We start from the raw sequence: 23,450 nt of genomic DNA, 5'->3' as shown, positions 1-23,450 counted from the left end.
GAATACGGTGGGCCGAAAATGTAGGCACGCTCTTCAAAAAGGCATAATTTCTATTTCTCAATTTTTAATATCAAAAACACCTTAATTAATTTCAAATTGCTCTCTATGATGAAATTATTGCTATTTTCTATTAGGTTTTGACAAAAGTCCGGGGATAAGGATTAGTGGTTAAAAACTCGGATTTTTCGGTTGAAAAAGAAACTTTCTACCACTATGGAAAGAAAACGCCGACACCATTTCTGCTCAACAAAAGAGTATATTTGGAAATATACGCGTAAATAAAGGAAATTGTACAATTTGCTAACACCGCCACCTAGCCGTCCGTGTTTTTGTGCTGCCGCCGGCTGAGAATCCCGTACGGCATGGCCCTATTGCATAAAAAGCCTTTCCACTCACCCGTGTGAATTTTGCGGTGCAGACGCAGCAGCAGCGCCGATCCGAAGATGCGACCGCAGTCTTCGCACCGGAACCGTTCGTCCTCGAGTGCCTCGTGGCGGATCATGTGGTGCCGGTAGAGGGCCCGCTTGGCGAACTGCTGGCCGCACGTCTTGCACGTGAATCCGCCCGTTTCCGGCTCCGGTTCGCTTTCGTGCAGGGCTCGCATGTGCTCAAACAGAGCCTGCTCGCTGGCGAAGCGTTTGTCGCAGAAGCCACACTGAAACGGGAACTGGTGCCGGCCGACATGGTCGTTGAGCGCGGCCACCGTTTCAATCTGCTGGTGGGGCGTTCCGTCGGTGTGGCACCGTTCGCACCGGTACGGGAGCATTCCGGCGTGGGAGTTAAGATGAAGGACGAGTTGCTTAGCTTCTGTGAAGTGCGTGAAGCAAACATGGCACGACCTGGGGTCCATCACGGTGGGTCGCGGAACGTGGTAGGACGTGCTCGGTTGGTCCAGCTTTGGTGTCGCTTGAGGAATGATTGCGAGTTGTGGTTCTTTCACCGAAGGTTCTACCTTTCCAATCGGTTTGACGACCTCCGCTTTCGGCAGCGCAATCTTGTCCACGACCACATCGCTGTAGACACTCTCAACCTCGTCGTCGTCTCCTTCGTCTTCCGGCATCGATTCGTCCACGATGCTGATGACCTCACCATCTATGTCCACCTCGTACAGATGTTCCTCCTCCATAGCGATTGGGATCTCTTCAATAACCGTTTCCTCAATCGGCAGCACCGCTGCGACTGGCGTGGACGGTACAATCGTCTCCACGGCCAACACTTCAATCTTAGGCTTATTCTTCTTCTCTAGCTGCACGACGTCGGCAGCCGCAATCAACCCGCTCAAGTAGTTCTGGTTGGGCAGCTCCACCGGACTACCCGCGCACGTGTTGTAATACTGTTCCAACCGGCCTCCGTCCATCATTTCCCGCAGGATCCTTTCGCGCCGCAGAAACTCCTCTCGGACGTTGAAGGCCAAATCAATCTTCGTCACGCAACCCGGACAAATCTGGTTCGGAACGATTCCTCCGAAGTGATGTTCAGCCCCGTCACCGCCAGGATCATGTCCAGCAGCAGGTGGTCACGCAGCCGCGAACTCAGCGGAACCATCCCGACCTGGTGCTTCCCGAGACAGATTCGGCAGAACAAACTTCGCAGCTCGATCTCCTCCTCGACGACCACTTCCTCGATCGGAACCGCACCGAACTTGGGCACCTCCGTCTCAACCTTCAGCTCCAGCGGAGGGACCTCCTCCTCCTCTTCATCATCATCCTCATCCACGGCAAAGATAGTCGGAATCGCTGCAAAAAAAACAACAAGAAGACCACCCACATCAACCAAGCTTCCTTCGCCAAAACCAAAAACCAGACTCACAATCCTCCAGCAGCACCTTCTCCCCGTCCCGCTCGATAACCTCCGCCGTCTGGAAGTGCTCCGAGCAGATGTACTTGCCACGCCAGCGGAACCGCTCGGTTCGATTGGCCGGGCCCACAAACGAAATCCACAGCCGTCGCAGGGCGGCGTCCTCCGCCGGAAAGGGATGATAGCCGACGGTCGGGTTGGCGGAGCCGACCCGCGCGTTCGGGCAGGCCACGATGCAGCACACGCGCCCCTTCTCGCTAGCGGTGGCGGCCATGGCGCGCGTTGGTATGTTACGCGGTGGTTTCCCGGGAAAAATCGGATTTTCCTTTTTTGTTGTTTGGACAAGCGTTTAGCGTTGCTTGGCGTCGTCGCCACTGAAGTAAACACGACGTCCACGATGACGTGTGACGCATCGTTTTGAGGGAGTGATTCAGCAGCGTTGCCAGACAAGACGAGCAGGTTGAGTGCAGATTTATGCAAGCAAATTTCTGTTGAAAACTTCTTATCCGATCGATACAGAACACTGCTTAGTCATATACACTGAAAATAATCCACACGTTTTATTCAAGTGCCCAAACACTTGAATGGTTGAATAAAGCTACATAATAGATTTAATTGGTTTGTGTTTCAACATCATTCCAAACCATTATCAAATGCAAGTGTTTGGGCGATTGAATTTTGGTATTTTTGACATGTTATGGTCATTCGGGTGGCTCAAGCTTTTCAAGTGTTTTGCTCATGAATTTGTCCCACTACCTTTAACTATTCAAAGTGAAGAGCAAAACACTTGAAATTGATCTTAAGATCTACCCAAAACAGGCACTATTCAAAGTCAACGTAAAGTCCACACGAATTCAATGTGTTTCACTCACGTTTCACTGATTGATTTTAGAGCGACTTTCATCGAAGGCTAGAAGCTAGGCTAGGACGAATAGCGCAAAAAACTCACCCGTCTTCAACTGGCCAGCCGGCGCAGTGGTAGCGTGCACGACTAGCAAGCGAGAACCTGTATATCGCGTGTACGTACTTTTATTTTTCATCCCCATTTAAAGTTCAAGTGTTTGGCTATTGACATTATTTCATGGCCAATCACCGAAATTTCAAGTGTTTTGCGATTGATATTTGAGTGCTCTGTACAGCAGGGCCAGATCATGTGTAGAAGTTTTTTTTTCGAAATTTCTATAATCGTAATTTAAAAAATCTGAAATTATGAAATTAAAATTTTTAGCAATCTGAAATTCAAAATACCAAAAATTTGAGTTCTACAGTAGAACACTTCGTTGAGCTGTGTAAGTTTTACTCAGTGATAGACAGGGGGATGCTAAAGCTAAGAACAAGACGCAGTGGTGAACGCAGAACGCTGTGCCAGTTCGATTTTTCCATCAACTGTCAGTCGAACAATCTGCAGGGGTTGCATTGTTCAATGGTCGATGACTGGCAGGCTATGATGACAGGCGCAAAATTTTGCGTTTGCGTTCAGGCCTGACGGACAATCTTGTTCTTACCTTAAGGGCATCTCCATCGCAGAGATCTAATTGCGTGGCAAACCTATCGGTTGGACTAGAGACCCCCCCCTTATACACGGAGTTTACACACGCTACCAAACTTTTATTTTGATAGTGTGCGTAAGCACCGTGTAAAAAGTGACAGTTCGTCACTTTTTAGTTTGACTTTGACCAACCAACGGGGTACAAACTAAAAAAGTGTCAAACGAAAAAGTGACCAACCACCGGGGGTTGAGTGTAAATTGATAAATTGTGTAAATTGTTTTTTTTTTATTTAAATCTTATAAAAAAGGATAATCTCTATAAAGTTTACAGTTCGCATAAAAGGGTCTCGAATTCTCATAAGGCCGAATGCTCAAAAGGCTGAACCTCATAAGGCAAACCGCGCCCGTTTGGGCGCGGTTTGGCATTATTATTTTTATAAAACTTAGTTATGTAACAAAAAATGGTTTCGAAACAAAGAAGGTATAACTTTCTAGCATTGCTGCTAACTCAATTCAGGGCTGTTACGGACGGCGCGTTTCGCGCGGATCTGGCGCGGATTTGCTGGCAAATTTTGCTCATGCGCGGATCTTGCGCGAATGGCAATTTTGATAAATTTAATAAATTAAGAAAAATATTATCAGGAATTACGATAATTTGCTTTTTCCTTGGAGTGCAAGAATTTCATAGTTTTTATTAATTGAATTTTCTTCTGAAAATGTTTGTTTGTATTTTCTTAGTACGAAACGTCGAAAAATGAAGATGAAGATTATGTAGAAATTATTTTTTATATGTTTCTTGTCGTTTCTTAACATCTCCGGCTCTGAATATTTAATTTCTTTTAAGTTTTGAGTAATGATTTTTAACCTTATTAATTTTAATTTTATACTGGATTTATTCAATTTTTAATTTTGTCAATCAAATATAACAAACTTTTCCCGAAGATATAGACATTAGAATGTGTACCAAAAACTATTATTGGGGCTTGGTCTGGTGGGCGCCAAATATGAGCTTGATTGGACGTAACAGAAGCTGGCCTCCACTTTCGAATTTTGGAATGGAATTTAATTGGTAGAAATATTTTTTTTTTTCTAAATTTATACATTCTTGGCGAAAATAAAAAGATCAGAACATTCCAAATTCAAAGCTTCAGAAATTCAAAAATTCGAAAAAAAAAGTTTTAATAGTTTTTATTATAACAAAAAAAATCAAAATATTATTATTTTTTTCGAAATTTCTATAATCGTAATTTAAAAAATCTGAAATTATGAAATTAAAATTTTTAGCAATCTGAAATTCAAAATACCAAAAATTTGAGTAATCGAAAATTTGAGGATTTAAAAAAATCAACATTAAAAAGTCAAAATTTAAAAACTAAAAAATATCAAATTCAAAACAATATAGAAAAAAATCTCAAATCTAAAATAATTTTAGTATTCTTAAGCTTATAAATTCTAAAATTCTTAAATTTTTAAATTCTTAAATTCGTAAATTCCTAAATGTTTTTATTTTTAAATTCTTAGTTCTTAAATTCTTGCATTCCACAATGTTTTAAGTCCTATTTTATGTAAGAGATTTTGAAATTGAAATCAGAAGACATTATTATAAATATTGGAAATTAAATTTCTTTCGGAGTGAAATTTTAGCGAGGATTTTGGATTACAAACTGTATAAAAATTTTTAGATTTTGAATATTTAGACTTTCGAAATTTAAAATTTTATCATATTATAATTTTAGATTTTGATTTAATTTTGAGGTTATATTTTTGAAGTTAAATTTTTAGGTTTTTAAATATTGTATTTTCTATTTTGAAGATTTTTTTTCATGACCCTTGCCTTGACCGTCTCTTTAGGATTTTTTAAAATGGATTTATTGCTTTCATTCTTTTGGAGCCTTTAAACATAAAACGAGTTTTTTTAATCAAATACTTTCTGAATTAGTTTTTCTTCATCAAAAAATAAAATTTCTTAAATGTTGGTCGCGATATTCTTTTTATGTGGCGTGGATTTCGCGCGGTTTCGGATTTTAGGTCGGCGCGGATTTTTTTCTCGACTCTCCCGTAACAACCCTGTAATTTGAAAAGCTTCTATTTATTTGGCGCACAACATTAATTGTTATTATTTGAATTCATTTAAATACTTGGTGACGAACGGTCAAATTCCGGTTATCATCACCATAATTCAATAAACAACAAGATTGAAACACTTTTAAAATGCTTTGATTCATTCTACTCTACTCACTTGAATGCATAGTACCAATATGATCGGTAAAGATAAACAGAATGAACTCATTATGTACTTATTTTGCTTAAAATTACAAAAAAGAGCAAAGTTCTTTATTTCAATTCAATTGTGTTTTTTTATAAGAATTTAACAGTTCTGCTCCAGGATGTTACATTTGCAATTCAGAGATTTGGAGACCCTTTCAAATGAGATCAATAGGCCTTTGCAGGGAGGGTACATGTTTATACGTTTGGATTTTGCTAGCTGGGTCATCTGGGGTTATCGGGACTACAGTCTGAATAAGGGACAGCCGTGTTTAGAGCACTTAAAGGTTTTAAATTTAGAAATTGATGCACACATTTTGTTGGTCTAAGTCTGTATCTAACATGGTTAAAACTGCTGTCCCAATTCGCCCCAGTTGACAGTACAATATGCTAAAAACCTAAATAAAAATGAATGAAATTGATGTGGTATTACCTTGAATTGAATAAAACACAATGTCCAACGTTCGATTTGTAAAGAAAACTCGACCAACTCACGGCGGCCTTTTGAAGTCCACACGCGCGTTCGCCTCATAGTTTATTTTGAAATTATTCGTAAAAATGGGTAGTAATGCGCACAATATTTGTGTAAGAATCGTGTTGTAAAAGGTTTTCTTTGCAGCACTTTTACAAGTTAGAATGTGTCTTTTTCAGCAGCCATTTTTAAAACTTTTTCTTTCAACCACTCGTTTGTTGGCTTTGTATAAAATTTGGAAGGTACTAAAGAAAAACTTGGGCAAAACGAAACGTGATAATAATTTATAAAGAAAGAAACAAAAAACAGTATTTACACAGTGTCAAACGTAATGGGTTATGAATGAGCTGGGGTTAATCGCAGGTATAACAAACAAAAAAAAATCGTCTTTTTAAATGATATATCGATTTGATGATTTCATGAGTTATGTTTTTTCTTAAAAAGAGAGCAGCGCGCGCTAAGTATTCTTAACAAAGTACCGATGGAGTGTGTTGCTTTTCGAACTGCTGCTTGCGGCTGTTGTTGCCGCTGCCGCGGCGTTGCTACTGCTACTCGTTGGCGTCGCTGCTATTCGCCAGTTTTGCAGCAGCTCCTGCTGGACGTCCGGCGGCAGCGCGTTAAACACTTCTGGGTCAACGTTTGAAGGCAGATTGGTGGCGGTGGACGTCGGCTCCAACGTCAGCGGCGACACTTTGGCCGGCGTGGACGACGAGAGGTGGTTCTTGAAGAAGCTGGGCGATTTGGAGGTGGATGGAATGTCTGCGGGGTTGTTGTGGCTGCTGCTGCAGGGTTCCTGGTCGTACTCTTTCGAGTTGAGCCGCAGGTCTGCGACGCGCAGTTTGCTCGGCGAGGACGAATCGTCTTCGTTGGCCGAGAGGAGGCCACTTTTGCGCGCGAGGAAGGTGGCCAGGCGGCGGCACTTTTTCGGGGACGGCTCCGCGTCCGACTCGGAACCGGAGAGGGACGCGAGCGAGGCAGAGTCGCAGTCCATCGCGGTGGACATCGAGAGAGACGATTTGTTGGAGGTGAAGCTGTCGCTGAGGGTGATGGATTCGTTGCTCAGGTTGGTGATGGACTGCACCTCGATGTCGGACTTTTTGATGAGGAAGTTGGCGATGGATTTGGTGCCCATTCGGCGCTCTTGGAACTTGAAGAAGGACAGCCCGAGTAGAGTGATGTTGAAGGGCTGCTGCAGGTCGACCATCCGCTCGAACAGCTTCATCACGATGGCGAGGATTTTGTCCTGGGCTCCGTCGGCCAGCACCAGTTTGCCGTCCTTGTGGCGAAAGAACGACGGCATGATTTTGTCCTGTTTGCACTCGCGGTGGCTCGTTCTTCGGACGGAGTCATGCTTCCGGATGGTGACCTTGATCGCGATCGGAATCCGACCGTCTTCGGCGATGTTCTTCACCAGTCGCACTATCAAGTGTCGGAACTTGTCCTCGGCGTCCGCCCGGATCGAGATCGCCGGGCAGGAATCTTCCAAACCAACGGACTTTGGCTTCCCGTCGCCTTAACCGGCGTATCGTCCTTTCCAAAGGCAATTTCCTTCAACCGACCAGCCTGCTCCAGTCCCAACCGCTTCGCTAGCTTCTCCACCGACGTCTCCTGCAGATCCCGCACCGTCTTCACACCAACCTCCTCCAAAATCTCCGCCGTCTTCTCCCCAATCCCCGTCAGCGCCTTTACCGACCCCAGCGATGCCAAAAAACTCGACCCACAATTCGGCAGCAGCACCGTCTGTTTGTTCTGCTTGTTCACACTCCCGACCAACTTCGCCAGCAGCTTATTGTGCGCAACCCCCGCGCAACACTTCAACCCCAGCTCCTCGCAATGCAGTCTCGAATCTCCTTCGCCATGTGCGTGCCCAAAATCAACCGCCGATCACAGCCACAACCGCAAGCCCTCCGAAACGCCTCCCTCTCGGAACAACCCTCCAACGGCGGATACACGTAACCCTCAACCCGGTCCAACAACCCCGCCTCCACACCCTGCTCCAGCTGCTCGCTAATCTCCTTCGTTACATCCAAATAGTTCTCGTCCAGCCCCAGCTTCTCCACATTCCCGCTAAACTTGTGCATAATCTCGTTGATCCGTGCCGACATCTGCTTGTACTTGCTGATGTCCTCTCCGTCGACCAGCACCAGCTCCGGACACAACTTGCGCGCCTCCGTAATCAGCGTCATCTTCTTGATGCCAAACTCGCGCGCCACGTAGTTCGACGTGACCACGTGGAAGCGCTGCTTGATGCCGACCGGTTTGTCCTTCAAGGACGGATCCAGTACCTCCTCGACCTGGGCGTAGTAATAGTCCATGTCGATGTGGATGATCACGCGCGGGTGCTGCTGCTGATGCTGCGGATGGTCTTGTGCCGCGACGAGCTCTTCGTCGTCCATGGTTTGCGGGAGCGTTTGGGAGCCACTGCGTTGAAAAGGGTGCGGGGAGATCGAGCAGTCGAGATCCTGGAAAAGAACCAGAAAGGAGATTTTTATTAGAAAGTTTTTCACACGCAGGGTTGTTACGGGAGAGTCGAAAAAAATCCGCGCCAAATCCGCGCCGACCTAAAATCCGAAACCGCGCGAAATCCGCGCCATATAAAAAAATATCGCGACCAACATTTAAGAAATTTTATTTTTAAATGAAGTAAAACTAATTCAGAAAGTATTTGATAATCAAAAAACTCGTTTTATGTTTAAAGACTCCAAAAGCAGGAAAGCAATGAATCCATAAAAAAATACCTCAAGAGACGGTCAAGGCAAGGGTCATGAAAAAAAATCTTCAAAATAGAAAATACAATATTTAAAAACCTAAAAATTTAACATATAAAATATAAGCTAAAAAATAAATCAAAATCTAAAATTTTAATATGATAAAATTTAAAATTTCGAAAGTCTAAAAATTCAAAATCTATACCAATCTTTATCTTTTTATACAGTTTATAATCCAAAATCTTCGCTAAAATTTCACTCCGAAAGAAATTTAATTTCCGATATATAAAATATTTTCTTCTCATAATTTCAAAATCTCTAACATAAAATATGACATCAAAAATTGTGACATTCAAGAATTTTTGAAATCAAGAATTTTTGAATTCAAGAATTACGAATTTAAAAATATAAACATTTAAGAATTTAAGAATTCAATAATTTAAGAATTTAAGAATTTACGAATTTAAGAATTTAAGAATTTAAGAATTTAAGAATTTAAGAATTTAAGAATTTAATCATTTGAAAGCTTAGGAATTAAAATTATTTTAGATTTGAGAAATATTTTTTGTTGTTTTCTATATTGTTTTGAATTTGATATTTTCTATATTTTAAATTTTAACTTTTTAATTTAGATTTTTTTTTTTAAATATTCAAATTTGTGATTACCCAAATTTTTGGTTATTTGAATTCAGATTTCTAAAATTTTGAATTTAGAAATTTCAGATTTTTTAAATTACAATTTTAGAAATTTCGAAAAAAAATATATGTATTTTGATTTTTTTTTGTTTATAAAAACAATTAAAACAAAAAAAAGTTTCGAATTTTTGAATTTCGGAAGCTTTGAATTTGGAATGTTCTGATCTTTTTATTTTCGCCAAGAATGTTTAAATTTAGAAAAAAAAATATTTCTAAACTCCATTTCAATTCCATATTTCTAAATTCCATCTAAAATTCGAAAGTGGAGGCCAGCTTCTGTTACGTCCAATCAAGCTCATATTTGGCGCCCACAAGAACAAGCCCAATAATAGTTTTTGTTACACATTCTAATGTCTATACCTTCGGGAAAAGTTTGTAATATTTGATTTACAACATTAAAAATTTAATAAATCCATACTGGACAAACTGGAAAAATAAATAAGGTTAAATATCATTACTCAAAACTCAAAAGATATTAAATATTCGGAGCAGGAGATGTTAAGAAATGACAAGAAACATACAAAATAATTTCTACATAATCTTCATCTTCATTTTTCCACGTTTCGTACCAAGAAAATACAAACAAACATTTTCAGAAGAAAATTCAATTAATAAAAAATATGAAATTCGTGCACTCAAAGGAAAAAAACAAATTATCGTAATTCCTGATAATATTTTTCTTAATAACATGAAAGTAATTCTATCTCTCTCAGTTAATTTATTTATCAAAATTGCCATCCGCGCGAAATCCGCGCCTGAGCAAAACTAGCCAGCAAATCCGCGCTATCCGCGCGAAACGCGCCATCCGCGCGATCCGCGCTGTCCGTAACAACCCTGCACACGGTTGTTCCGGAATCCCCCGGAAGTCCAAACCCCTTTCTATATCATCGTTGATCGAAAGGCATGCTGACAATTGGGATGTCGAATTAATCCTGGTGCTAAATTATATTCATCAGACATTAAAATGAGCGAGTGACCGGAAAGACCTTTCCCTTAGCATCTTAGCTCGAAGAGCTCGCCGGCATTTCAATCAAAAAATGGTTTTCTTTGTGTTGTTTGTAGAAGCATTTTCCATATAGTGATTATGTTTTCATTTCAATTTACTATTTCAACATTAACAGTCATTGTCCCCAAAAGTTCCCTCCATAGAAATTGCTCCGCCTTGTTAGGGCAGGTCCGAAACCGCGTCATCATCTCACCCGCTAGAGCAAAAAAAAAAAACTCCGGCAAGGTGAAGAGATCTTCGCCGGTTACTCCTTGTTGGGCCGCATCGCCGCTACCCCCATTCAGGAGGGAACGCTGAGTTGTCTGCGGAAACCGTATGCTGTCCAGCTGCAGGAACGGTTGAGCTCGTATTCCGCTGACAAGGGTGGGATGCTGCTGCTCTCTTCTTCCTCTTTTCCTGCTCCTCGAGGTAGGCCTTGCGCGCGACGCATCCGCGGCAATTACCGGTATGGTTGCCGTCACAGTTGGCACATTTCATGCGCGCCTTGGTTTGCTCTGCCTTGTCCGCCTTGCACGCTTCTCGCAGCGGGGCGGGAGGTTGCAGTTCCGCGAGCCGTGGCCGAAATTGTGGCAACGGTGGCATTGCGCTACGTCCAACGCCTAAGTTTGTCTTGGATTTTGACGGTGCCGCGGTCGATGTACAACACGTACAGAGTGTGCGTTATTCCGGCACCCGAGAGGTGTCCCTTCAGATCGGCGATTAGGCGGTCTTGGTAGCAACCATAAACTTACCGTAAATATCTATTGTAACTTCATGGTTTTGACAATGCAAATTATCATATAATTTTATTCGGGAAGTCATTTGTATTGAATAAAAAAACATTTTAAATAAGCCAATGCGGGTTTGAAAACACGCAATCCTGATCTTAAATTCTTAAATTATTAAATTCTTCAATGGAGCACTCGCAGTCGAGCAGTTTTTGACAGTTCGCTCCATAAGAAATACATTGTAGAAAAAAGCAAAAACTGCTCGAATGGAAATGCTCCATTCTTAAATGCTTAAATTCTAATATACTTAAATTCTTAAATTCTAAAATTCTAAACTTTTAAAATTTTTAAATTCTTAAATGCTTAAATTCTTATATACTTAAATTCTTAAATTTAAAAATTCTAAAATTGTAAAATTCTAAACTTTTAAAATTCTTAAATTCTTAAATGCTTAAATTCTTAAAAACTAAAATTCTTAAATTCTAAAATTTTAAAATTCTGAAATTCTAAACTTTTAAAATTCATAAATTCTTAAATAATTTAAATTTTAATTGAATTAAGAATTATTCTGAAATTCTTAAATTTTCAAAATCCTGCTTTTGAATTATTTTTTTTTAAATATTTGATATAGGTAAATAGTGTTTTAGAACGTTAGATTTTCGGGTTTTTCGTAAATTTGTAATTTCTTAATTTCAGAGTTTTAAGCTTTTGGAACTTCGACTTATTTTGAATTTCCAAATTTAAGATTTTTTTTATTGAGTTTTTCAGTTAGAAAATAGATATTTGTATGATAATTGTCAAGTTTTTTTTTTCACTCTGGTTTAATTCATTTCGATCCCGTCCGTGTGGATCAATTGGACAGCGCACTGTACTCACAATCCAGAGGTTACTGGTTGGTGGCCGACAGCTATACTGCCGTTCTACGCATAATTGTCCCATGTCAGTTTTTGACGATTTTGACTTTCTGCCATTTTTAAGTTTAGTCTGATGTGTACTTTAAGAAAAACACATAAAATCTGGTACTTTGTTCGGAAACTCATCAAAAACAACACCAAGTCTGTTTGTCCCATCGTTGAACTTCTACGCATAATTGTCCCACCAAGTATTTTCTTACACGGAATCATTAGTTTTACTAAGCATTATGCATTGTTTACCTGTTGTATAGCAAGAGAATCACAAATAAAGGTGATAAACTGCCAACTGGGGTGATTAGGGACACATAGGGCGAATAGGAACCCACGGGACAATTATGCGTAGAAACACAGAAATCGGTCGAAAAATTTCAATCGCGTTTTTCTCAGTTGCACTTTTTTGAACATGGGACAATTATGCGTAGAACGGCAGTATAGTGTGGCAGGATCGCCATTAGTGTAATGTAAGCAACTCCAAAACTTAATTACGATAAAGAGATATAGATAGAAAGAGAGATAGGTAGATATATAGAAAGAGAGAGAAAGAGAGAGAGAGAGAGAGAGAAAGAGAGAGAGACGGAAAATCACGAAAATAATTTCGTCAAAACTGAGATGGACTAACATGAATTAGCAGTTTAGTTCGATGCGTTAAGTGATATGCTTGTTTGAAATTCTAACGTTTCCTTCTTTTCTTTGATCAATGTTGGCAATGGACCGAAGGTTACTAGGGATTTGGTTTTTTTTTGTTTTTTTTTGGTTTTAATGAAAACTTTTGCAGATTGCATAGGAATGCCGTTATGTAGTCGTGGTATTTATTTCATAGTTCGATTGTTTCAACAATACTTTTTGTGGAGAAGAGGAGAGATGTGTGGAGTGATAAACCCTATTGCTATGTATGTGAGTGCACTCCACTGGATCTAGTCGAATAGGCCCCTCGTACGCTGGGCTTGACGCAGCCATGCACTGACAGCGCACAAAGCGCGGTGCGGTGACAGCTGACAAAGCTGGTCCAGCTCCCGTCCTCTTTACTCGTGTGACGCTCGGCCGGATCGGATGTGAGTCCGCACCGATTCTCCCGGCGGGCGATTTCCCGAGTGGGTTTAGAGACGCACACAGCTATAAAGACAACTTCTTTTTTTACTCCATTTCGACCAAAAAACTATATCTCGTTTTCGTTTTACGGAGCAAGGTGGGGGACGCGGCCTCAAGTCAGTCCAAGTCCGGTTTCTTGTGGAAAAAAGGGTAGTGGCCGAACTAGTATTGCATACCAAATGAACACCACCGGAAGATATAGGGGATCGGGAGGGGGAGGTGAAAGAAAATTAGTGTTGGTGTGAGTAGTAAGAACTTGGATGACATGAGCAGTTACGGTAATCTAAGTTTAACACTGAATAAAGAAAATCTGAAATTGTGATTCAAAGTAAGAAGGCCCGGAATAAATTAAATTATTAGTTAATTAAATAAGAAAATGTAACTAATCGGAGATCTATACAAAAGAAACCTATGATGTATTCCAAATTTAAAGGAAATAAAAAATACTAGAGAAAAAAAGATGAAAACTAACTGCCGACCTGTCACGTCCGTCAATAGTCTTGTCGTACATTACAACTAGAAACAGACCTGCCAATGAAATGTTACACTTCGTTCAAATCAACTAATCATTTCAGTCCAATTATTCATCGACGGAAAACTTATCTAACTTTAATCAACAACCTAAACTAAACTGTCTGAAAGTAAATTTAATCTCAAATCCCCGAATGTTTTATTATAACGCCAAATAAGGTAAAGGATCTTGTTTTTAAACCAGTCTTGTCGCTTCCAAAACCAATAAACATAAATGAATAGTTCATAAGTTGAACACTAGTAATTAAGACGACTATTTCATGCCTTTCATTTCATTAGGGCATAGAGCTTTGCAAACAAGAGTGCATCTCTATTATATCTTATGTAAACTGTCATTTGAGTGAAGGAGACACACTCCTGTTCACAAAACCCATGCGCCCTTTTGAAATGTTAGGCTCCATTTGATCGTCAAGGCTCCAGTAGACCCTCGATTCGCAACAATGGTCGATACAACCATAATCCGAAAACCGTTAGTTCAACAGATTAACGAATTTTGTCCGATATCATCGCACTATTGATTGACCGAGACTCTATGGAAATTTTGACAAATCAAAATGCTACGTAATAATATTTTTTTTAAATAAATTTCAAAATCTATTCTATCCTACAATGCCTAGAAGAGGCCTCTGTTTCTGTTGTGAGTAAGCGCTGGTTTCAGAGTTCATTTTTCAATTTAAAAGGGGTGGGAGACGACTAATTTGCTTCATGAACTCCTACTCGGCCTTGGGACCACCTCTTAAGACACTGATGGCTCCTAGCTAGGAATTAAACCTAGACACAGCGTCGAGGCCCGCTTCGCATGGCAAAAATGTTGGCTGGGGAGAAGTGATATTATCACGAAATTTTATTTTAAAGCCAACATTGCTAACGGCGTCGAGGTCCTTACTCATGCCCAAGGTTTCGACCAAAAAACCATATCTGTCCTTTTAATATCAAAATTCTGCATTTTGAGATTCGGTGGGGATTTTCAATATTATTATATCGAATACAAGATTATAAAACGTTTGTGATTTTTAGTCGCATTCAAAAAGGAAAATTCCAATTCTTCGATTTTTTCATCAGAACATATTGCAAACAAGCGCCGCGCGAAGAAACGTCAAACGCCACCTTTCGTTTTTGTTACTTTTTTTTTACTAAGAAAAATCTTTTCGTGGCCCTTTCCCTGACCGTTTCTTGGGCATTTTTTTTATATTGTGTTTTGCGTATCAGCCTTTACGGTACAACTATTCAAAATATGTTTAAATTAAATGAAAAAAAAAATAATAAAAAAAACGTATTCGTAATTTCATCTTGTATCCCACTAACGTGAGCAAGATACACCCTTTGTTTACAAACTCAAATTGGCCCAATTACATATATATTCAAATTTTAATACATAATTTAAAAATGTTATTTTTAAATTTTGAACATTCGTGTTTAAATTTTCTGTGTTGGTTTGCTTATAAATATAGGTGGCTGATTACTTTTTATTTAAAACTTTTAAAAAAGATGATAAACTTCACAATTTTTCAATAAGATAAAGTCGTTTTGAACCAAATTACTCATTTCTTTAATTTTCATGAAAATTTGATAATCAAAATAAATGCATCTTCAACCAAAACAAATGCAAATAATTCTAAAAATCGCTGAAAAAATTAGCCACCGGCAGCTCGGGGACTTCTCGAGCACCTATCTTGGCTACTCGACGGATGAACTTTTTCTTCGCTGAATGAACTCGAAGGCTAATTTAGCTTTAGCTTTGCTACCCGCGGTGCGAAAGTTGGGGTGCAAATCGGATGAACTCTTTTAAAAACATGAAAATGATATTTTATTGATGTAAGCAAACAATTAGGACATATAATGCAATTGGAAGCATGTTATATCATACTTAAACATAGTTTCATTGATTTTGATCAACAAAACGGCTGAAATTGGAAAATGAATAAATTAGATCCCCGCGGTGGGCTTGATTCAGTAGCCAATCTAGCTCTGAGCGGTGCGAAAACGTGTATTAGCTACGGAGCAAAGCCAAAACTGGGGATCCAACCGATATGTTTGCCACGCAATTAGATCTCTGCGGTGGAGATAAAGTTATAACGTTTTAGCCTTCCTCACCTCACTGAGGCAAGGCTATAAAATCGCTCGAAAATTGAACTTCTTAAATCTATCTTCTAGATATACCTTCACTAGGGTGGTCCAAATCCGGACTTTTTTGGGGCTACCCCCTGAAATCAAAGATTGACCCATCACTAGGCTAAATTCCAAATTTGAGCTCATTCTGACCACGGGAACCCCTCCCTCCAATCGCTTAAAGTTTGTATGGGAAAAATCGTCAAAATGTATGGAGAAAAGCAACTGTTTTACTTTTTTACCTGTAGAAGGCGCCATAATAATCCGATTCTTACCATTTCTTAAATATAGAACCTTCATTAAATTTAGAACAACTTTCCCGAAGACACCATATTTTTAGGATTTTTTCCCGCGAAGTTATTAGCGCCCAAAACTGACCCTTTTTGCGCGGCCAGCTGTAAGGGGCTACCTAACAACGATGTTTATTTCCAATTCGTACACGCACGTGCTCTCTCTCAGGTTCAAACTCTCTCACGAGCTTGCCTGCCTGCCTGCCTGCCTGTTTGCCTACAAGCTCGCGCTCTGTTTCTCTGCTTGGACTTTTGTCGTCGTCGTCGTTTTTGTTTGCTATTCGCTGCGCTGCGTTTCTTGCATGTTTATTATGATTTTCAACTAAAATAGCAGGATTGTTTTGAGATATATTTAGCATATTAAGTCTTAAACTTTGTCAAAAATTAAAAAAAAACTGCGCTGAAAAAATAGTTTAAAGAAAAGACAGCTTAGGCTCAGTTAAAAAATTACAGCAAATGTCATGAGAACAGGGTTTGTTTGTTTTTCCAAGCATTACACGCAGTTTTTCGTATATGCGAAAGAAACATGATAATGATTCAATTATTAAAAAAAAAATCTTCAGGTAATACGAATGTTGTTCTTTTAGGTAGTTTGCTTTAACAAAAATATACTTTAGTACAAATCAGAACAAATCAAGGCAATTTTACAATTATTGCTGCGAATTTTCATTCATACTCTCTAAAATTATTTTTCTATTCTTTCTGGAAGTTTCTTTCTGTTTTCCTAGACCACCTGCAACAAATATTGCAACTGTTTATCATTTTTTGTCAGTTTACCTGTAAATTTTTCGATTCAGGGAACATCTCTTTCTGCACAATCGTTAACTACCTTCAGATCTTGCAGTTGCGGCCTTCCTTTAAGATACTCGTTTGGATTCAGTTTAAAAAAAAAATCTAAAGAAAATTCCTTCCTTTTTATCTAAAAAAACTGCATGGTATTTCTTGTAACAAAAGCAGATAAATTTAAATCCAAAACGCTTGCAATTAGGTTTGGATCAGAACAGATAACGATTCATGGATGAACTAATTCATCAAATTTGTATTTTCTCTCACACGCTCTTATAATATGATATCTATTGCTGTGTTTTTTTTTTGTTGATCACATATTATATTAAATTTTATATCTCAAAAGAATCCTGCTATTTTAGTTTATAATAAACATGCCAGGAACGCAGCGCAGCGGACGGCAAACGAAAACGACGACGACGACAAAAGTCCAAGCAGAGAAACAGAGCGCGAGCTTGTAGGCAAACAGGCAGGCAGGCAGGCAGGCAAGCTCGTGAGAGAGTTTGAACCTGAGAGAGAGCACGTGCGTGTACGAATTGGAAATAAACATCGTTGTTAGGTAGCCCCTTACAGCTGGCCGCGCAAAAAGGGTCAGTTTTGGGCGCTAATAACTTCGCGGGAAAAAATCCTAAAAATATGGTGTCTTCGGGAAAGTTGTTCTAAATTTAATGAAGGTTCTATATTTAAGAAATGGTAAGAATCGAATTATTATGGCGCCTTCTACAGGTAAAAAAGTAAAACAGTTGCTTTTCTCCATACATTTTGACGATTTTTCCCATACAAACTTTAAGCGATTGGAGGGAGGGGTTCCCGTGGTCAGAATGAGCTCAAATTTGGAATTTAGCCTAGTGATGGGTCAATCTTTGATTTCAGGGGGTAGCCCCAAAAAAGTCCGGATTTGGACCACCCTAACCTTCACGTATACCTATCGACTCAGAATCAAATTCTGAACAAATGTCTGTGGGAATGTGTATAGAAATGATTTTTTTTTCATACGATTATCTCAGAACTGGCTGAACCGATTTTGGCCGGATCCGCCTTATTCTGTTCGTTTTGGGGTCCCCTAAGACCCTATTAAATTTTATTCTGTTTAGTTAAGTATATAAAAATGTATGCCAAGAAAAAGATTTTTGTAGATACAAAAAGGGTGATTTTTTGCCTAACCTCAAAAGGCTGGGTCTTTTTGTTTACGTGCGAAAGTCGCACCAGATGCGAAACGCCCGGTTGCCACATTGCTTCAAATGAGAGTCTGCATGCTTCCTGGAAAAGTCTGTATCAGGTACATATTTCGACGGTAACATTTCAAAAGGCATCATGTACATTTTGACACTTTCTGGGTTATTGTATATTCTGAAAGTACTTCTAATAAGCTACCTCTCCATCAAAAATGAGCAAAAGTTACTTTAGTAAAGTCTGTTTAATCATAATTTTAAATAAAGTAACATAAACAAAATCTCTGCCATCAGTAGTCCCTGTTTATATAGCCCTGTCAACCTGTCAAACAAAAGGCTATATAAATCTCGTGACGAAAAAAAGGCAACATGAAAAAAGCGCCATGTACATTCGGCGAAGAAAAACGAATCATAACAAAGCGCCCCCCTCAGTGACAGCAGGGTGATATCGACGTTGGTGATTTCAAAAGAAGTTATGTTTGTTTTTCTCAAATAAAATTACGGGAATAATGTTTTATTGAATATGGATGATCAAGTATCAACAAAAGCAACGTTTTTCACTATTGTTATCATAAGAACATCTTATTTTGCTTTTATATAAAAATGGTAATTGAAAATGGATGCTCAACATTGAAATGCGTTTTTCTCAAAACGCATGGTTTGTACATGATGCTTTTTAAAATGTTGGCATCGATTTTTTCATAAACTTATTTTCATTTTACTTTGTAAATGTGAGGAAGGCACCACCCACCTAATGGTGGATTAAGAAACGTTTTTTTTTACTTTTTTCGATGATTTTCCAAAAAATATCATTTTTTTGAAAAAAGTGTTTTTCACCAGCTTGAGCCTTAATCTAATCTAATCTAATCAGACTCTAGTGCAGCCAATCTTTCGAAGGGATCCTGGAGAGTGCCTTAGGTTAGATGACGCCTAGCACTCTTCTTGTCATTTATTAACATTTGTAGTGCGCCATTGCATCGGAATGCATTGATACATCACAAGCGTTAAAGCGGCCAGGCCTACTGCGTAAAGCCGTATCGCAGAGATGACTCGTAATTGGGTTGAGTTTGAGCACTGAGTGTTCGAACAACAACACAATTCTGAATCGACAGGGCACAGTGGTCGGAAACGCAAATTTAGCAGGAATAATTTATTTCCGCTTCAGGGATGCATTTTCAAGCTTCGGTGTCTAAGAAGCGTTTGTTAAAAATGAAATTCTACATCTTTTGGTCAAAACGATATTAGGGTGGTCCAACAATTTCTAATATTTTCAAAAACTATCTTCGCTTCTAGATGAGATAGAGGTATACTTTCTTCGACAGTATTGTAGTACTAGCCATTTCAAACAACTTTGTCGAAGACACCAAATCTCTATCTCTTAATCTGATCATTTTACAGCATTTTATATGAAAAGCAGTAGGGTGGCCCATCAAACAAGTGTTTTTATTGCGTATCTTTTTTGTATTGTTTTTGGCAATTTTGGTGTCTTCGGGACATATTTAGAGCATAAAAATACGCGTCTTTTGAAATGTCAACGAAGTCGCTAGGTCATTTTGGTAAAAACTTACAGCGTTTTTAAAGTTTTTAATAGGCCTTTTTCAAATGTTTCTATCTTTTCGAGGGGGACACAAAAAAATACGCTCCGTGGTGCATCTGAAAGCTCAAAACTTCTTCTTTAATATGAATATAACATCTCAAAGGTTTTTCTTAAACCCAAGTTACAGCGATTTAAAAATGGTCATTTTATGAGATTTTGTACCATGCTCTATGAGAAAATTTACATGAATATCGCGTTAATCAGTATCAAAACTACTCTTAATGAGCTCAAATGCAGGTAAAATTGGTTTGTAGACAAACGTGGTCGAACCTGGTTTTTATGGCAACTAGGGTGGTCTTAGCTGACCTAGGGTGGTTCATATTCAATAATTCTTATAAGATATGATTTTTTTTAAATTCGCATGGAAAGAAAAATAAAAAATAAACATTTTAACAAAACTCAAATACATAACCTGTTTTAAATAGTAAAGCAGCTGAGGATATGATATCTGATTAGGGTGGATCAAATTAATTAGAATATAAAAAGATTAAAGAGTAATGATTTTATTCGTTAGAAAATGTATTTTAACATAATATTATTCCTCTACGTTTTGGTAAATCGTCTTTATTTGTATTTTTTAATAGGATAAAACTTTACATGCATTTGCTGTGTTAAAGGGTTCCATTTTGCATCATTAGTTGTTCCATAAAAAATGGGAATGTGAATATTCGTAGTTATCATGTTTTTTTCTTATCGATTTAGCGTCTTGAAAAAGTTGTAGGTTATGATTTGAACCCTTAAAATAGTTTCAGGGAAAAATGCACACTTTAGAAATTGATATAGAAGTTGATTTCCCAAAACTATTATTTTATTTCTGAAAATTTGTTATATTTGTAAGGAGCTAAGACCACCCTAGTTGCCATAAAAACCAGGTTCGACCACGTTTGTCTATAAACCAATTTTACCTGCATTTGAGCTCACTAAGAGTAGTTTTGATACTGATTAATGCGATATTCATGTAAATTTTCTCATAGAGCATGGTACAAAATCTCATAAAATGACCATTTTTAAATCGCTGTAACTTGGGTTTAAGAAAAAACCTTTTGAGATGTTATATTCATATTAAATAAGAAGTTTTGAGCTTTCAGATGCACCACGGAGCGTATTTTTTTGTGTCCCCCTCGAAAAGATACAAACATTTGAAAAAGGCCTATTAAAAACTTTAAAAACGCTGTAAGTTTTTACCAAAATGACCTAGCGACTTCGTTGACATTTCAAAAGACGCGTATTTTTATGCTCTAAATATGTCCCGAAGACACCAAAATTGCCAAAAATAATACAAAAAAGATACGCAATAAAAACACTTTTTTGATGGGCCACCCTACTGCTTTTCATATAAAATGCTGTAAAATGATCAGATTAAGAGATAGAGATTTGGTGTCTTTGACAAAGTTGTTTGAAATGGCTAGTACTACAATACTGTCGAAGAAAGTATACCTCTATCTCATCTAGAAGCGAGGATAGTTTTTGAAAATATTAGAAATTGTTGGACCACCCTAATATCGTTTTGACCAAAAGATGTAGAATTTCATTTTTAACAAACGCTTCTTAGACACCGAAGCTCGAAAATGCATCCCTGAAGCGGAAATAAATTATTCCTGCTAAATTTGCGTTTCCGACCACTGTGCAGGGGAGGAAGAAGTGTGGGGCACACCACCATACGCTCCGAGATTTTGGTTGTATTCGTTGGGAGCACCATGCTAAGAAGGTTTGGTACTCCGAGACCCTCTGGGATGGGACATTATATTTCCACGAATGCCCTGGACACTATTTGCCGTGTTTATAGCGCCATAACTCGCTCTACTTTTTACCAGCTTGAGCCTTAGCTAAAAAAAAAATACATTTTTTGTCTTCTAAAACATATCCAAAAATTACAAATTTCAAAAATGATTATTTTGCGCAAAACATTTTTTTTGTGTTCTGTAAAGCAATATCTACAATATTGCCGAATACACCATTAGAAAATTCGTTAATAAGTAACAGATTTTTGAATACTTTAGCCTTTTATGGAAGCTGTCAAAATTTTAATGTACGGACAATCTATAAATCTAGAGTTTTCTTTTATGAAAAGGTCCTGAAACTGTAGAAATTGTAATACACTCAACCCCCGGTGGTTGGTCACTTTTTCGTTTGACACTTTTTTAGTTTGTACCCCGTTGGTTGGTCAAAGTCAAACTAAAAAGTGACGAACTGTCACTTTTTACACGGCGCTCACGCACACTATCAAAACAAACGTTTGGTAGTGTGTGTGAACTCCGTGTAAAAGGGGTGTCAAACTAAAAAGTGACCCCGTTCGTTTGACAAGAGTAGGTGTCAAACCATCGGGGTTTGAGTGTAGTTCAGCCAACAGGCTCTGCGGAGTTGGATCTTTTAAACACTGAAAGAAGTGCTTTAATGAGCTATTCAGCACTGTTTTTTAAGTAGACAATTTCCAGAGTTTTTTCTAAAAAGGACCTATAATCTATTGTGTTTTATATGCTTATAGGACCTAATAAAAAATAGTCTAGATTTCATCACCATAAAATGAAACAAAAAGTCTTATTTTCAAAACAAAATTCCAATAATATTTATAATAAATAAAGCATAACAGTGCAATGTAAAAAATTGGGCCATTGAATTTTGGTTTGGTCATTTGAATAAGTAGGACAAATCTAAATACATGTTAATAAATGTGTTTCCTTAATCAACTGATTGTTTACCTTTTAGCCGCTACTGCTTCAAACTGCTGTTGTTTTGCTTTGCTTCAAGATGAGTCTCTCCTCTTTGCCTCCCTCTTTCTCACTCCGCCCAAAACACCACCCACCACCCGATGGACGCTTCTCGCGCAAACAGTCTCACTCTCTCCCTCTCTCTTGGTCACGCACACACACACAAGCACTTTCCCGTTCTTTTTTGGAAAGTTTTTTTTTTCGACGTCGTTGTCACAAACCTACTTTCCCTCCACGGCGGCCAAATTTTCCGAAATCTCCCCCACGGAGGCCAGTTCCGTCGTCAGGTTCAGGGCTCGACGGCGAATTCTCGCGACGGTAAACTTCCGGAAGCTGGAAATTCCTGTTCGAACACGATCGCAGGAGGCGCAATTTTGGTGGGGACTCGGATTTCACCGCAGTAGGCCGGAACGGCACAGACCTTGACCGGAGTGCGTTTCTACGGCGTAACACACGATAGGAAACGGTCGCAAAAGGGCGAAATTTCAACTCCACGAAATACCGTACTGCAAAACAGCGGAGCTATCAGCACTCGTCGTAATCGTCGTGTTGCTTCTACTTGACGTTCTTTTATTGTTTCTGCAAGCTGCACTCAAAAAAACATTCACATTGAAGTTACGTGAAAAGCTATGTGGTATTTTTCCACTAGAGTTTTCACGTAACTTCTACGAAGTGACGCTAGTAGAAATGAAATTTGTTTGGCCAGATCATTTCACGTTGTTTCTACATGTTTCACACGTAAAAGCTATACGAATCATCCGATGATTTGTACATGTCTGTTGTAGTAAACGTTATATGATTTTTAGTTTAAGGAGGTTATTTCCGAGGTTATTTCATTCTTTTTTCGAATATAAATAAGAAGAAAGTGAGTTCACTTCTGTTTTAAATTATTTTACTCAAACTTATATTTATCAATACATAATTTATTTCTGAACAATCTCACCGATGCAACGCAGAACACTTCTTATGCTTCCAAACAAAATGTCACGACGATGGGCTTGACCTTGGTCTTCTCACCGTTGATCTACGATTGGTCAAGTCCTAGGCCTTGTGGACGACGTTTAACTGCTGCTCCTGCTCTCTAGCGTCACAAGCGAGGGCATCAAACTTGTCA

The 23,450-nt window shown here is 38.9% G+C and overlaps 3 protein-coding genes across 3 annotated transcripts; all 3 read right to left on the bottom strand.

The window, feature by feature from the left end:
* Window positions 1-313: 313 nt before the first annotated feature.
* Window positions 314-1,360, bottom strand: LOC119769492 (zinc finger protein 771-like). Its single transcript, XM_038262155.1, has one exon. It carries the CDS (start codon window positions 1,358-1,360, stop codon window positions 314-316), a length of 1,047 nt encoding a protein of 348 aa, XP_038118083.1.
* Window positions 1,361-1,400: 40 nt separating this feature from the next.
* LOC6052083 (THAP domain-containing protein 5) lies at window positions 1,401-2,240 on the bottom strand. The gene is made up of 2 exons (XM_001868374.2): window positions 1,810-2,240; window positions 1,401-1,736 (listed from the first exon to the last, which is right to left on the bottom strand). The coding sequence occupies exons 1-2, from the start codon at window positions 2,069-2,071 to the stop codon at window positions 1,426-1,428; spliced, it is 573 nt and encodes a 190-aa protein (XP_001868409.2). The 5' UTR covers window positions 2,072-2,240; the 3' UTR covers window positions 1,401-1,425.
* Window positions 2,241-6,014: 3,774 nt separating this feature from the next.
* LOC6052084 (DNA polymerase iota) lies at window positions 6,015-22,919 on the bottom strand. The gene is given in 4 exon segments (XM_001868375.2): window positions 6,015-7,523; window positions 7,526-7,855; window positions 7,858-8,485; window positions 22,328-22,919. Coding segments are annotated over 3 exon segments (1,935 nt in total). The 5' UTR covers window positions 8,420-8,485; window positions 22,328-22,919; the 3' UTR covers window positions 6,015-6,480.
* Window positions 22,920-23,450: the final 531 nt, after the last annotated feature.

Source organism: Culex quinquefasciatus, chromosome 1 (assembly GCF_015732765.1).
Source record: "Culex quinquefasciatus strain JHB chromosome 1, VPISU_Cqui_1.0_pri_paternal, whole genome shotgun sequence".
NCBI classification, from domain to species: Eukaryota; Metazoa; Arthropoda; class Insecta; order Diptera; family Culicidae; genus Culex; species Culex quinquefasciatus.
The sequence above is the reverse complement of the archived record's forward strand: the minus strand, read 5'-3'. Positions and strand labels throughout refer to the sequence as shown.

Excerpts from the sequence above, each read along its gene's own strand:
- LOC119769492 (XM_038262155.1), bottom strand. The coding sequence starts at position 1,360 with ATGATGGACGGAGGCCGGTTGGAACAGTATTACAACACGTGCGCGGGT.
- LOC6052083 (XM_001868374.2), bottom strand. The coding sequence starts at position 2,071 with ATGGCCGCCACCGCTAGCGAGAAGGGGCGCGTGTGCTGCATCGTGGCC. Across the intron at positions 1,737-1,809 it reads GAAGGTGCTGCTGGAGGATT|CGATTCCGACTATCTTTGCC; the intron begins GTGAGTCTGGTT and ends TTTTTTTTGCAG.